The sequence below is a fragment of the Dendropsophus ebraccatus genome, chromosome 4, assembly GCF_027789765.1.
Source record: "Dendropsophus ebraccatus isolate aDenEbr1 chromosome 4, aDenEbr1.pat, whole genome shotgun sequence".
NCBI classification, from domain to species: Eukaryota; Metazoa; Chordata; class Amphibia; order Anura; family Hylidae; genus Dendropsophus; species Dendropsophus ebraccatus.
Genome location: NC_091457.1, coordinates 161190470 through 161206685, shown reverse-complemented (window position 1 = coordinate 161206685; position 16216 = coordinate 161190470). Strand labels below are relative to the sequence as shown.

Genomic DNA, 16216 nt, shown 5'->3' with positions numbered 1-16216 from the left:
GTGGATTTCGCTGTTCGCCCAAAGAATGGACATGTCAAGCAGGGGCGAGTGGAGTGTTATCTGCCAGAATTCAAGTGTGCACATACCCTAAGACTATCCAATCAAAGCCAACTGTGCCAGACAGTATGGTGACCACCCCAATTGGCAACACCCACTTGGCTATTTAGTTATACATTTCCATTAAGAACAGCACAACATATTCCAGGGTGGCCTTTTTTTTCTACTTCTATGGAGAGGCCCATGTGTAAATTAAAATTAAAATCTAAAGCAATACCAGGCACCAAAAGTTTTCTATGAAACATTTATTACATTAGATTTTTTTCTGAAATGAATAGACTTTAGGTTGCAGAGCGCCGCTCTTCAGGCTGCAGGATAGGTCCCTGTATTTTCCATGGCTCCTATGTCGGCAGGTGATGGTGGAGGAGGAGGGGGGAGATGAGTAATTGGAGACTGGAGACCAGAAGAGAAAGAAAAATCAAAGCGACTGACGAAGGACAAGGACAGACGGTCCAACCAGCAGGGCTTCTTCTCAAATTCTTCATCTTGACCACTGTACCTCATCCTCCTTGAAAGAAAAAAAAGGTTATCAAGGTCAGCGTGGGGCAATAAATAGAATGTAAACCACCAGATTCGGTGTCCCACCCTGCTGACAAACACTGGTGACCTGGATCCTCCATCTTCCGGCCATTGGCTCCCTTCCTGTCAGTCACTCTTGTGGCCGCAGGAAGTGTTTTACCTGCGGTCACAAGTGGCCGCTCTGTCCTTGTGGTGTTGGTGCTGCAGTGACATCACTGGAGCATCGGCACCAGGAGAAGGGGAGCGCGGCCACAAGAGTGAAGAGAAGAGGAGACGCCCGGACCCAGGTGAGTATAAGTGTTTGTTTTATTGTGTTATATACAATATGGGAGGGGGAGCACACAGGGGCCTGTGTAACTGGGGGAGCGCACAGCAGGGGTCTATATAAATGCGGGGAGCACACAGTGGGGCTATATAACTGGGGGAGCACACGGGGGGCTATAGACTACTGGGGCTTTACAGAGGGGTCTATATACTACTTGGGTCAGCACACAGGGGGTCTATATACTACTTGGGGCATCAGAATGGGGTCTATATACTACTGGGGGAGCAGACAGGAGGTCTATATCCAAGTGGGGGAGCACACAGGGGGGCTATATACTACTTGGGTCAGCACACAGGAGGTCTATATACTACTTGGGGCATCAGAATGGGGTCTATATACTACTTGGGGCATCAGAATGGGGTCTATATACAACTGGGGGAGCACACAGGAGGTCTATATCCAAGTGGGGGAGCACACAGGGGGGCTATATACTACTTGGGTCAGCACACAGGGGGTCTATATACTACTTGGGGCATCAGAATGGGGTCTATATACAACTGGGGGAGCACACAGGAGGTCTATATCCAAGTGGGGGAGCACACAGGAGGTCTATATCCAAGTGGGGGAGCACACAGGGGGGCTATATACTACTTGGGTCAGCACACAGGGGGTCTATATACTACTTGGGGCATCAGAATGGGGTCTATATACAACTGGGGGAGCACACAGGAGGTCTATATCCAAGTGGGGGAGCACACAGGGGGGCTATATACTGGGAGAGCACACAGGGGGTCTATATACTACTTGGGGCATCAGAATGGGGTCTATATCCAAGTGGGGGAGCACACAGGGGGTCTATATACTACTGGGGGAGCACACAGGGGGTCTATATCCAAGTGGGGTAGCACACAGGGGGTCTATATCCAAGTGGGGTAGCACACAGGGGGTCTATATCCAAGTGGGGTAGCACACAGGGGGTCTATATCCAAGTGGGGTAGCACACAGGGGGTCTATATACTACTGGGGGAGCACACAGGGGGTCTATATACTACTGGGGGAGCACACAGGGGGTCTATATACTACTGGGGGAGCACACAGGGGGTCTATATACTACTGGGGTAGCACACAGGGGGTCTATATACTACTGGGGTAGCACACAGGGGGTCTATATACTACTGGGGTAGCACACAGGGGGTCTATATACTACTGGGGTAGCACACAGGGGGTCTATATACTACTGGGGTAGCACACAGGGGGTCTATATACTACTGGGGTAGCACACAGGGTGTCTATATACTACTGGGGTAGCACACAGGGGGTCTATATACTACTGGGGTAGCACACAGGGGGTCTATATACTACTGGGGTAGCACACAGGGGGTCTATATACTACTGGGGTAGCACACAGGGGGTCTATATACTACTGGGGTAGCACACAGGGGGTCTATATACTACTGGGGTAGCACACAGGGGGTCTATATACTACTGGGGTAGCACACAGGGGGTCTATATACTACTGGGGTAGCACACAGGGGGTCTATATACTACTGGGGTAGCACACAGGGGGTCTATATACTACTGGTGGGGCACACAGGGGGTCTATATACTACTGTGGTAGCACACAGGGGGTCTATATACTACTGGTGGGGCACACAGGGGGTCTATATACTACTGGGGGAACACAATAAGAGTCTATACTACTAGTGGGGCACACAGGGGGTCTATATACTGCTGAGGCAGCACACAGGGGGTCTATATATAACTGGGGGGGCACACAGGGGTCTATATACTACTGGAGGAGCACACAGGGGGTCTATATACTACTGGAGCAGCACACAGGGGGTCTATATATAATGGGGAGCACACAGAGGGTTTATATACTACTGGAGGAGCACACAGGGGTATATTTCCAAGTGGGGGAGCACACACGGGGGCTACATACCACTGAGGGAGCACACAGGGGAGCTATATACAAGTGGGGGAGCACACGGGGTATATACGACTGGGGGCAGTAAACAGGGGGTATATATATACACAACTGGGACAGCACACAGGGGGTCTATATACTTTTGGGGGGGGGCTATATATAACCAGGGGAACACACAGGCGTCTATACACTACTGGGGGAAGCACACAAGGGGTATATACTACTGAGGGGAAGCACACAAGGGGTATATACTACTGGCAACTGCGCACAAGGGGTATATACTACTGGGGGCAGCACACAGTGGTCTATTGTTGTGGAGTGCGTTTTGAGGGGGGGCCCCAGACATAACTTCGCTTTGGGCCCCAGAAATGCCAAGACCGCCCCCGAGTCTCACCCATCTGGCCATTTACTGGATCAAATAAACTATAAATCCTCACGTCCCAGGAACGGGAGGGAGAATGTATGAAGAAACAGTAAAAATAGTAACATCTCATATTTGAGGTGTCCCTCCAAGGCCCTAGGTCCTCCCCAATTTAATTTCTTCATTTAATGCCTTACTGCAATATGGCCCCTGTGTCCTCCGGGACTGTACATTGCCCTTTTAGCAAAGCTGCTCTTCTCCTATTTATTTTCACCGATGTCCCTTTTAAAGGGTCCAGGGGTCTAAGTAGGTTGCCCAAGAGCCCTATAGTTGCATCATCACAACATTGTAGCGTATCACGGACTGAACGCGGATCTGTGCTTCCTTAGCAAAAACGAATACCTGCTGTGAGTCCAATCCAGGCAGTCAACGGCCAAATCCCTAGAAGAGGCCATTTCCCAGGACTAGGGTGAACTATAGAGGGGGGGGGGGGGGGGGGGGGAAATTGTTCATCGGAATCCCTAAGGAGGCAACACAGGCTATTTTGGCCACTGGTTTGGCTTTAGTTTGTTCATTCCAGGACTTCGAAGAGTTGGAGTAAAACCGTGTATACATGAGCCCAATGTAGTCACTAGGGGAGATGGGCGCAAGTTGAGTATGTTCAAGTCTGATCGCTCAGCATTTGATTATCGGTGGCTGAAGATGGATGCAGCCATAGGTCTATTCCATGTTTTCCTGGACTCCCTAGGGCTGCATCCAACTTTAGCCACCGGTATTCAAATGTTGGACTGGAGTTGGACGCTTGAGTTGCGCTCATCTCTAGTCACTAGCCACCTATGTTAGAGCCATAGAAGTAAATGGGAACTGTGCACAGACAGCTTGGCATCAGATCTTGACAGGGTGAAGACATATCTATGCTTTAGAAGGCACAATGGTGGTGTGAATGCAACCTTAGGAACGTTGCTCTAGACACCATCACCCATTTAACGTGTGGCCACCAAGAGAGGATTGTGTGCATATTATGCAGCGGCAGATGGCCGCCAGTCCCTGGAATCCAAGAAAAACAAGGTGGAAAATTTTCACTGTTTAAGATGGATGCTACTAGGAGTTGCATATGGTAGAGCACCTTTCACCCTGTGGTCTCCTGAACACCCCTCCCCCCAGACAAAAATAAAAAAGTTACAGTTCTGTGACCAGTCATCCAGCATCTATGAACAATAAACCAATGATTGGATATGAGAATTTCGGCTCACCTCTGACATATAGTAGAGCGGCGGCCCAGCATGGTCATGGCACAGTCTTTGTAGGTTAGGGCATTCCTGGAGTTGCCCGTTATTTCCTGCACCCTCTTCTTCAGCTCAGCCAATGTTTGGATAATCCCGAGATCATAAGCCATAGAGTCTAAGGCCATGTAGTCTAGAGAAGAAGAAAGCGTGGAAACAAATAGAAAGTTCTAGAGAAGACATTGGAAAAAAAGAGTGATAAGCAACATCTACGATGTGCTGAAATGTTATACTGTAGTAAAAGGGGTATTCCCTTTTAAATATAATATAACTTTTTAAACATGTTGCTGCCCATGGTGAAAATAATTTTCATTCCATACTTCCATCTATAAAGTCTCCTTCCCCCAATTTTGAGCTGCTGCTTTCTGAATACAAAAATTTGTGTGCAAGACTCCCCATCTCCCTCTCCTCCTTCCTCCCTTCTGAGACGGCTGATGTAAACAAGTCCCTGGCCAGCTGTATCTGCAACTTTGTAGCTTCTGTGAAATGCCGAGAGGTTAGTCTGAGGTCAAGTTGCTGATGAACTCACTGTGATCAAACCTCCCAGCATTATAAAGTTGCAGAGAGGGACTTGTTTACATTAGCCATCTCAGAAGAGAGGGGGAGAGGGAGAGAAAAGCTCACACACAGATTTGTGTGTCTTCAGCCGAAAGCAGCAGATGAGAACAGAGGGAAGGAGATTGAATAGATAACAACAAGTATGGAAGGAATTGTTAGTCTCACCATGGGCAGCAACACATCAAAAGGTGTTGTCCAGGATAAAATAATCAATAGCCCACCCTGTGAAAGGTCTAGGAATTGTTTTATCCTGGAAAACCTCTTTACCTTCCAAGAACTTTTCATTGGAGTGCCGCTTATAATACATGGGGGACGCACCTATTTCTCCATCACTGGTTGGATCATACTTCATGAATACATCTAAAAAGGGGAACAAAATCACGTTAGATTCACCAAGAGAACCGTTCACAATTAGAGGGCTCCTGCAGATCCTGCATAGGCCTCATGGACAGAGTGGCAGGGACACAGCCCCATACCCCTATTCAGTGCTGTGTATACTGAGCCGTACCACCTAGAATCTTTGCATATAGAGGAAATAGGTCCATATATATGGCAGCCATGTTTGAAATCAGCGTTATACAGCGGTACTGTGGTTGCACTCCATGTACTTCTATGGGTTCATATGTGGTTTCCCACAGTTAAGTGTCCTAGACACCTGTCGCAGAGTTATCTCTTCAGTTCAGAGGTGAGGAAGGTAGCATTCTATAGTTTCACCACCAGGTGTCAGTGTTACTTTTGAGCCTGGTTATGTGTTGCACAGCTGAAGTAAAGGGTTACTGTTCTCATTGTACCACATGGTCTGTGCTGACCTATAGGAGATACTCTCCCTTTACCTATTCCTGCCACACACACACAGGGAAGTAGCTAGTTAGCATTCAGGAAGTCAGTTCAGACCATTTAGTTGGTTAAGACACAGTGTATGAAGCAATCAGAGACAGTTTCCTCAGTCAATCAACTATGTCTACTATGCGGTGCTAGACACTACAGAGGGATAAGGTCGGGGATAAACCCAGCCCACGCCGAGAGCCACTCTACAGAGTGCAGGGCAGTATCCTACAACACAGAGGAACTAGCCTGGATAGGACAAAGCTACCAGAGGGTCTACGTAGCCTGTCTCACAGTGCAGGTGACACCGGGAAGGCTCGGACACTTAGCTTCACCCAGGTAACTACGGCTGGGGCTTGTGACACCCTATTACTCTCAAGTATTCTTCTAAAGTTCTTGCAGAGCACAATACTACATTGGGTTGGGACTCCCTTGACAAACTCCTCTCCTCTTCTCCACTCTACTTCAAACTCTTAACTATACAAGCACAGCTACCAATACCTCTTTCAAATATCTCTGCAGCACAGATCCAGTGAAGCACTTAAGTCTGTATCAAGATTATCTACTGTCAGGGCCGTATTAACAGCTGCTGCTGCCCTAGGCACAAAGCCTGAAGACGCCCCAGTGTGGGGGAGCGTGGTTTTGGCCACATGCATTTCTTTACTTGTAGAAACATTGAATCACATTTTCATGGTTTTTAACTGCTTATAACAAATTCCCACATTGAATCGATGATTAGAGCCGTCTGCATGTTGTATGATGGATTTTTCACCACAGGATTGGTAGATTGGTAGGTAATACTTCCAGGCTTCACAGCCATAGCAGACCTCAACATACCTCCCCCACCCCCCCTCAAAAAAGTCACTAGATTTACTGGCAAGTCTGACCAGGAGGTAGGAGACTTAAAAAAAATAATTGTTTTTTCCCCCTGCAAGGTGCTGCCCTAGGCACCGGACCACGGGTGCCTAGTGGTAAATACGGCCCTGTCTACTGTCAGAGCGTTTGTTTCGTTCAGAGACTGTACAGCAAAGCGGATTTATTTATTCCGCTGGGACTCAGTCATCCTTTCCTCCACTCAGCCCAAGGGACCCATCACAACCCAACAGGTCACCGACCATTTCAGGGGAGTACAGCCAGCCACAACACAAAGCAGGTACCAACATCACCTGTGTGCTGGACTAGCACTGCCGTCACGACACTTACAGTGGTTTGCAATAAATTAAATAAGAAAAACTCAAAAGTCAGGATTTCCGAAAATTAGAATATTATATAAAACCAATAGAAATTATTTTTTAACACAGAAATGTCAACCAAATGAAAAGTCTTTATAGTACATGCCCTCAATACTTGGTCGGGGCACCTTCTGCATGAATGACGGCATCAATGTGGCATGGAGGCGATCAGCTGATGGCGCTGCAGAGGGGTTATTGAAGCCCAGGTTGCTTTGGTAGCGGCCTTCAGCTCGTCTGCATTGTCCAGGTAGACGGCAGCGGTGACTTTGGTGCAGCAGATGACATGGCTCCCCAAACCATCACTGATTGTGGAACCTTCACACTAGACCTCCAGCAGCTTGGATTGTGCCTCTCCACTCTTCCGCCAGACTCTGGGGCAGCGATTTCCAAATGAAATGCAAAATTTACTTCCATCTGAAACCAGCCCCTTGGACCACTGATCAACAGTCCAGTTCTTTTTCTTGGCCCAGATAAGATGCTTCTGGCCTTGTTTGATGGTCAGGAGTGACACATGGGATGCAGCACTTGTAGCCCATGTCCTGCAGACGTTCGGACGTGCTTGTGGCTTTTGAAGCACTGACTCCAGCAGCAGGCCACTCTTTGTGAATCTCTCCCACATTTTTTAATGGCATTTTCGTTACAACCCTGTTAAGACTGCGGTTCTCCCGGTTGCTTGTGCACCTTTTTCTACCACACTTTTTCCTTCCACTCAAGATTCCATTAATATGCTTTGATACAGCACTCTGAGAACAGCCAGCTTCTTTAGCAATGAACTTTTGTAGCTTACCCTCCTTGAGGAGTGTGTGAATGACGGCCTTCTGGACATCTGTCAAGTCAGCAGTCTTCTCCATGATTGTGTTGCATACTGAACCAGACTAATGGTGCATTTACACAGAGAGATTTATCTGACATATTTTTGAAGCCAAAGCCAGGAACAGACTATAAACAGGGTGCAGGTCATAAAGGAAAGGCTGAGATTCCCTGTCTTTTCAAATCCATTCCTGACTTTGGCTTCATAAATTGGTCAGATAAATCTGCCTGTGTAAACGCACCATAAGGGACCTTTTATAACACTTAGGGTCCATTTACACAGAAAGATTATCTGACAGATTATCTGCCAAAGATTTGAAGCCAAAGCCAGAAATGGATTTGAAACTAGAAGAAATCTCAGGCTCTCTTTTATGACCTGATCTGTTTATAGTCCATTCCTGGCTTTGGCTTCAAATCTTTGGCAGATACTCTGTCAGATAATCTTTCTGTGTAAATGGACCCTTAGGAAGCCACTGCAGGTGTTTTGGGTTAGTTATTCTAATTTTCTGAAATCCTGACTTTTGGGTTTTTCTTGGCTGTAATCCATAATCATCAACTTTAACGCTTGAAAAAGTTCACTCTAAGTAATGACTCTATAGAATATATGAGGTCACTTTTTTAATTGAATTACTGGGAAAAAAAAAAAACAAAAAAAAAACTTTGTTGATATTCTAATTTATTGCAAACCACTGTTATGTCTCTGGCTGAGCCGTACAACACAACTGACCAACCACCACAGAAGTGGCGTCACCTGTAACACCTTAGTACGTGAGCGGTCGAGAACCACACATAGTAATAATCGCCGTCATAGGACGGATACTCACTTTTTAGTTTCTCCAGTTTTGCAGCCAGACAGGTAACATCTTGAAAGGATTCATCCTGGAGATACTCCTGGTGTTGAAAAGAGAAGACTCCATGTTACCCAAGTCATGGGTGAGACTATAGGGAGGGTGCACTAGCGGGAGCAGACACTAGCACTTGGTGCGGGGTGCACTAGCGGGAGCATGGAAGGATGTACAAATCCCCAGCAGGTCAAATGTAAAGGGATGCGCCGGTGAAAACCTTTTCTTTCAAATCAACCGATTTCAGGAAGTTCTATAGATTTGCAATTAATTTCTATTTAACAATCTCAAGTCTTCCAGTACTTATCAGCTGCTGTATGTCCTGCAGAAAGTAGTGTATTCTCTCCAGTCTGACACAGTGCTCTCTGCTGCCACCTCTGTCCATGTCAGGAACTGTCCAGAGGAGAGGTTTTCTATGGGGATTTGCTACTGCTCCGGACAGTTCCTGACATCGACACAGTGCTCTGTCCAACTAGAATACACCACTTCCTGCAGGACATACAGCAGCTGATAAGTACTGGAAGGCTGGAGATTTTTTAATGGAAGTAAATTACAAATCTATATAACTTTCTGAAACCAGCTGATTTAAAAAGAAAAATATTTCCGCCGAGTACCCCTTTAAGCCTCCATTCACATGTACAGGATCTGCTGCAGATTTGATGCAGTGTTCCTTCATTTAAGTATATTGATATCTGCGGCAGATCCTGTGTGTATGAATGGAGCCTTAGGAAACGCACAATTTGGTGCAGATTTATTGCTACGTGTGGCCGTTTCCCTGGAGATCTCTATGGCCTCCTTACACGGCCATGGAGCATAATTCCAGGCAGGTGTTGTAAGACGACAATCCCTTTCAAACAAAACACGTTACAGAAATAAGTAACAAATGTTTGCAGTGTGCAGCTGCCGGCAGGGAATGGGCCCTCGGTGCGGGTGGAGGAGGAGAAGCAACGGCATAAACAACAAGAGTTAATAATAATGGGGATACCAAGTAATTTCGCACACTGAAGCGGAGCGCGGCTGCCCCCTGCAGGAGAGGTGGAGAAGTGCAGGCTATGGAACTACACATCCAAGTGAACTATCTGGATACTTATGCTACGTTTACACGGAACGATTATCGGGCCAATTTTCGCGATAACGATCAAATTCAAACAATAATCGTACGTGTAAACGCGGCGAACGATCGAAAAATCGTTTATTTTGATCTTTAACATGTTCTTAAATCGTCGTTCGCAAAAAATTCGCCGATGGTTTCGTGTAAACAGTCGTTCACTGATTTTACCTATGTGCGAGATAGGCTTAAGCGATCGCAAAACGAATGTTCTGTACGATATATTGTTCTATCTAAACACTGATCGTTATAAAAAAAAAATCGTTACTTCGAAATCGTTAATCGTACGATCGGGCGAATTATCGCTCCACGTAAACGTAGCATTAGTCTTACACGTCCGCATGTAATAAGTCTGCTGCATACATGCCAGTCTGCAACATTTCCGCCTCATGTGGACGGCGTTATTAGGATATTCACATACACTGTACTGAAACGTGAGGTAGATCTGAGGAATCTGCATCGGAAACCTGCAGAAGATTCTGCTACATCTGAACGCACCCCTAGGCCATAAGAATCTCTCCGTTGCCCATAGCAACGAATCACAGCTCAGTAGCAATCAGTTGCTATGGGCAACAGGCACAAACTATAAGGCAGTGCTACCCCCCCCCCTCCCCAGAGCGTAGAACGCTGGTGCGCACTCACCATGTTGGTATGGTTAATGTCCGCCTCTAGTTTTGCACGTCTTTCTACCTGTTCCCCTAAAAATAAAAATAAAAATTAAAAGAAATAAAAAAAAAAAAAAAAGATGAAATCTAGAGGAAGAAAATCCTGCACCCATTTATAGACTCTGCTGAAGTTTTTGTCAAGGAAAAAAAAAAAAATAAATCATTTAAAAGTCCGGTGGGGTGTGGGGGAGATTTATCAAACTGGTGTAAAGTAGCATTGTCTTAGTTGCCCCTAGCAACCAATCAGATTCCACCTGTGAGGAATGAAAAGTGGAATCTGGTTGCTAGGGGCAACTAATCTAGTTCTACTTTACACCAGTTAGATGAATCTCGCCCAGTTTTCTTACCGGGCCTCGTGCCCATGCTGCACCGCATCACCAGGTTCCCGTACCCCATGGATGCCATTTACTCCTGGCTGTGGGGTACATTACAACCCGGCTGAAATGTCACTAAAAGGTGGGATTTAGCCCACTCAGCTAATCAGTGACTGCTGTGGTGTCCCGCCCCAATCACTGGCTGGCTGAGTGGGGAATCAGTCAGCCATGTCATGACGTAGCAGGAGGGGAGATATGAAGAATGTCGGCGGCCGTGGTCCAGGAGCCGGACGTGGCAGGGACATTGTTACCGATGTCCTTGCAGCATACATTACCTAGCAGGGCTTCTCCTCCGCTCCGTCTTCATCCCGATCCTGCTCGCAGCATCAACTCCGTAGCGGCCTGACTGAGCTGTCAGACCGGTCAGTCAATCACTGCCAGCGGCGGTCCGGGCCTGTGATTGGCTGAGCGGTCTGACAGCTTAGTCAGGTGGCACCAAAGCTGCTGCTGCGCGCAGGACCGGGATGAAGACGGAGCGGAGGAGAAGCCCTGCTAGGTAACGTATGCTGCTTGAATCGTCGGTCGCGCATCACTATTCCATGCAGCGATGCGCGGTGGGTGACTGATGATTTTAGGTTTGGGCCTAAATAAACGATTAGCCAATGACAATCATTGCCTGATCATTTTCTCTATTCCACCGAGCGATAATCGGCCGAATCGGGCCGATTATCGCTCCATGGAATAGGCCCCTTAAGGGTACATTTACACAGAAAGATTATCTGACAGATTATCTGCCAAAGATTTGAAGCCAAAGCCAGAAACAGCCTATAAACAGAGATCAGGTCATAAAGGAAAGACTGAGATTTCTCCTCTTTTCACATACATTCCTAGCTTTGGCTTCAAATCTTTGGCAGATAATCTTTCTGTGTGGTTCTCGGCATGCAAGGTCTTCACAAATCCAAAAATACACAGTAGACGGAAGCGGCACTCACTCCAACACGGCTTTATTCCATTTATTCCATCATCTACAGTCGTGGGCTGAAGACTTCAAGGGCAATGAACAGTTTTGCGCACCTGCACTTGTTCGCCTTAGAAGTCTTCATCCCCGGGACTGTAGATGACGGAATAAAGCCTTGTTGGAAGATACCGAACGTGAGTGCAGCCTCTGTATTTTTTTTTCCTCTTCAATAATGTTAGTTAAATAAAGTCTAAGTATCATCGGAGCTGGAGGTCACATAACGATTTGGCGGCTACAGATCTGGGGTCGATTATTGTTCTCTCGGCTCCTATTCCAGCGACTCCATTGAGATTGTGAGCTGAAGTTTTTACTTTACTTTGATTATAAAAGATGAAGCTGCTTCTCGCCACAAAACAATAACCCAGGCCGCGTGATGGAAGCAACAAGTTACAGGACAGATCAGAGGGGTTCATGAAGCAGCTCTCACCCAGATCCATGGTGCGCTCCCTCCAGTGAGCTGATCCAGCAGGACTGAAGGAACGACCCCCACCTGGAGGTGATTTATGGCCAAGGAGGGGCCACACAGCTGGGGTTACAAATCACCTCCAGGAGCCGCAACGTCAGGGTTTTATCACAATGGGGCAGATTTTGGACCCTGTTCGCTCCGTATTTTTTGTGCTACGATAACTGAATCCATGTAACAATTTTAAAGGGGTACTCCGGCGAAAATCTTTTTCTTTCAAATCAACTGGTGTCAGAAAGTTATATAGATTTTTTTATTTACTTTTATAAAAAATTCTCAAGTCTTCCCATACTTATTAGCTGCTGTATGTCCTGCAGGAAATGTTTTAGGGTAGCTTCACACACACCGTTATCGCACCGTTTTCTGCTGTGGATACGCATCAGATCCGATCTAAATAACTGAACACAGCATCAATTCTGCACCATGGGTGGTGCAGCTGTGCCCTAGAGCGCTGGTGCCCAAGGCTCAGCCACCTCCTGATACCCCCCCCCCGCGCGCCGATGCAGTGATGTCCTGGTCTCGTGTTGCTGACGTTTACGGCCTTCCCCCCGCCTCCCTGCATACCATGGTGCCTTTGCTCCAGAATCCAGGAATCAGCTACGCAGGCGCAGTGACGCGACCAGCTTTTTCCCACTATCCTGGTGCGTCATTGCAGGGGGTGGCGCAGGCGCAATCCTTATAGAAAACCTCTCATCTCTGTCCATAGATGTCGGCAGAGACCACTGTGTTATGGTGCATTTACACACAGAGATTTATCTGACAGATTTTTGAAGCCAAAGCCAGGAACAGACTATAAACAGGGTGCAGGTCATAAAGGAAAGACTGAGATTCCCTGTCTTTTCAAGTCCATTCCTGACTTTGGCTTCCAAAGTTGGTCAGATAAATCTGCCTGTGTAAATGCACCATCAGACTTAAAATTTAAAAAAAAACACTTCCTGCAGGACATGCAGCAGCTAATAAATATGGAAAGACTGATTTTTTTAATAGAAGTAAATTACAAATCTACATAACTTTCTTTTACCAGTTGATTTGAAAGAAAAAGATTTTCACTGGACAACCCCTTTAAAAACTATATATGGTGAAGTAGCCAGTGACTGACACAATGACATTGATAAACCCCATTACATTGTAAGGGCCAGTTCACACTGAGGAAACACGGTGCTCGGAGAGGAAGCGGAGGAGCGCGCTCTCCCATTCGCTCAAAGAAGGATACTGAGCATGCGGGTTTCCGCCGCGGAATTGCACCGTGTTTCCTCAGTGTGAACTGGCCCTAAGGCTATGTTCCCACACAGTATTTTTGCTCTGTATTTTGAAGTCAAAACCAGGAGTGGATTAAAAACACAGAAAGGCTATGTTCACACACTGATGAAATTGAGCGGATGGCCACCATTTGATGGGAAATAATGGCCGTTGTTTTGAAATATCTGTAATTATTTGCCATTAAATGGCGGCCATCCACTAAATTTCATCTGTGTGTGAACATCGCTTTTCTGTGTTTTTAATCCACTCCTGGTTTTGGTTAAAAAAAAAAAAAAAAAAAAAAACGAGCAAAAATACTGTGTGTGAACATAGCCCAAACCGTAACTGCTCACTGCAGCCGTCCCCCACCTCCTATGAAGTGCGCTCCGCTCCGGAGCACGCTTCATAGGAAAGGAAGTACCGGTGCGCCCAGGGTCGCCTGGGCACAGACTTCCAGGGCAGACCGGTACGTCCTTAGTCGTCTAGGGGTTAAAGTATATGGAACATTGGCCGTAGTGTATGCAACCTGTATGCACGCAACAGCATATGTTTCCTCCCACCAATTTGAAAGAGCCAATGAACGTGTGGGGAAGAAAGGGCACATCAGGTAATGCAACATGACGCTGAGGCAAATTTTCTCACAGTCTTTTCTTGATTCTTGTGTCGTTCAGTAGGGAGAGTGACACGAGCAGGGACAGCATCTGAATTTAGTTAGGCAGTAATATTCACAGTGGTAGTTAGTCAGTGTAGGGAGGGAGAGCTGACCGCGTAGTGCTTAGAACGTTGTGAAATTGTCAGTGTAGGGAGGGTCTCAGTAAACTGTTGATCATTGTCACTACAATCGTTCTTGTAGCCATCGGTAACCTACTTTGGCTCTTTCCTGAGCGCAGCACTGACGTAGGAACTTTAGGGCTTGGGTTAAAGATGATCTTGACTATGACAGGGAACACGTGACCAAAGTCACTGTGTCGCTCTTCTTGGATCATGCTGCGTCCCGGTATATGGGGTCATGCTGTGACTAGTCTTGAGCGAATTCATCGAACTACTCAGCAATGTTCCCCAAACCCGAACGTTTGGCATCTGACTCCCGGTGGCTGGAGAACTTGGATGCAGCCTTAGAGAGTCCTTAAAAACATGGATACAGCCATAAGTCACGGTCAAACACTGTATTTTAGCAATAAACAACGGCCGCTGTTTATTGACAACGATCGATTACATTAAAGTCTATGGAACAACGGCCGTAGTGTAGGCAACCTGTATACTCTACGTCCGTACAAAATAATTGACAGGTCTATTTGGTACGGCTGCTCACAATGTAAAGTACAGCTCCCGGCTGTACTATACACCATGGTCTATGGCAAATCGGAGTGCGGGCACACCTGAATTTCAATTTAAATAAAGTGATGTTCATCCGGCCGATATTGCAGTATGAGCCAGGTGAATGTGTGAAACAACGGCCGATGTTCTCACATTGTATGAACATGACCATAGGCTGTTTCAAAGTTTTCCTGCCAGTATTAAGTATTGCAGGAATCTATATCAGGGTAGCACATTAAAGGGGTTATTCAGCTATAGAAACAGCACCGCTCTTGTCTCCAGTTTGGGTGCAGGTTTTGTAACTCAGTTCCATTGAAGTGAATGGAGCTTAATTGCAAACCACACCTGAACTAGAGACAGGGCCGTTTCTAGAGGCGGGCGGGCCGGGCGACCGCACGGGGCGCCAACAGCTAGGGGGCGCTGGTGGCTCCACTGAGCTGCGCGCACTCCCGGCCACCCGCCCGCTCACCCCATTACCTGGCTCTGTGCCCCATCACAGGGCAAGACTGGTGGCCAACCGTAGCTCCGCCCCCCGCCCGAACGAAGATGTGTGCAGGGGTGACGGCGGCCTGCTCCTTGCTGGAGGAAAGAGGGACCTGCTGTATGCTGGAACAAGGTGGGTATAATGGTTTGTTTTTTTGTGTGGACAAAGCACGGGGGGGTTACTACTATGGGGGGAGCACAGAGGGGCTTATTACTATGGGTGGGGGAGCACAGGGGGGCTTATTACTATGGGGGAAGAGCACGGGGGGGGATTATTACTATGGGGAAGAGCACGGGGGGGGGGGGGGGGGTATTACTATGGGGACTGCATAGGTGGGTTTATTACTATATGTGAACAAACCATGGGGGGATTATTACTATTGGGAGAGCACAGGGAGGATTAATACTATGGGGGTGCACATGGGGATTATTACTATATGAAGGCACAGCAGGGGATCCTACATACAGTACTGACTTTACTGCACAAGACACAAAAGTGGAAGTTGTAAAAGTGCGGAACCTAAGATGTTTTCCTGGCAGGTTCACAAGAGATGAATTGTTGCTGCAAGAAATCATCATGGTGGGCTGGGCCAGATGGAGAGATGCTTTTAGCAGGATTCGCCCTGTAGTCAAAATTACCTAGAAACGGCCCTGACTAGAGACAAAAGTCGCATTGTCTCTGGAAGAGAGTGGCCATGGTTTTCTATCGTTGGATAACCCCTTTAAGTCCTTATTCAGTGTTTCACGGACAACATGGATGTGAAAGGCCTGTAGTAGGGAAAACTGAATGAATATGCACGGTGCTTCTTTGTGATGCACTGTCAGAGATTTATGGGCGCCCAGGCAGTTTTTTTTTTTTTTTTTTTTTTTTTTGCTATGGGGCCTCATGAATCCTAGCTATGCCCCTGCTCCACATGAATGCTCAAGCTC

The 16216-nt window shown here is 47.0% G+C and overlaps 1 protein-coding gene across 3 annotated transcripts; it reads right to left on the bottom strand.

Annotated features, from left to right (window-relative positions):
• Positions 1-342: 342 nt before the first annotated feature.
• On the bottom strand, positions 343-10670 carry LOC138790098 (allograft inflammatory factor 1-like). Of its 3 annotated transcripts, none has more exons than XM_069969057.1 (5): positions 10430-10670; positions 8662-8728; positions 5289-5330; positions 4383-4545; positions 343-565 (listed from the first exon to the last, which is right to left on the bottom strand). In XM_069969057.1, exons 1-5 carry the CDS (start codon positions 10430-10432, stop codon positions 361-363), a joined length of 480 nt encoding a protein of 159 aa, XP_069825158.1. In that variant the 5' UTR covers positions 10433-10670; the 3' UTR covers positions 343-360. The 3 variants fall into 3 exon arrangements, with proteins under 3 accessions (XP_069825158.1, XP_069825157.1, XP_069825159.1); XM_069969056.1 differs by lacking the exon at positions 10430-10670 and adding an exon at positions 10209-10276; XM_069969058.1 differs by lacking the exons at positions 5289-5330; positions 10430-10670 and adding an exon at positions 10209-10276.
• Between the last annotated feature and the right edge of the window lie 5546 nt (positions 10671-16216).

Coding starts and splice junctions, on each gene's coding strand:
- LOC138790098 (XM_069969056.1), bottom strand. CDS start 10,247: ATGCAGATTCCTCAGATCTACCTCACGTTTCAGTACAGT. Junction 5,331..8,661: donor AAAACTGGAGAAACTAAAAA/GTGAGTATCCGT, acceptor TCCCCTTTTTAG/ATGTATTCATGAAGTATGAT. Junction 566..4,382: donor CGCTCTACTATATGTCAGAG/GTGAGCCGAAAT, acceptor TTTTCTTTCAAG/GAGGATGAGGTACAGTGGTC.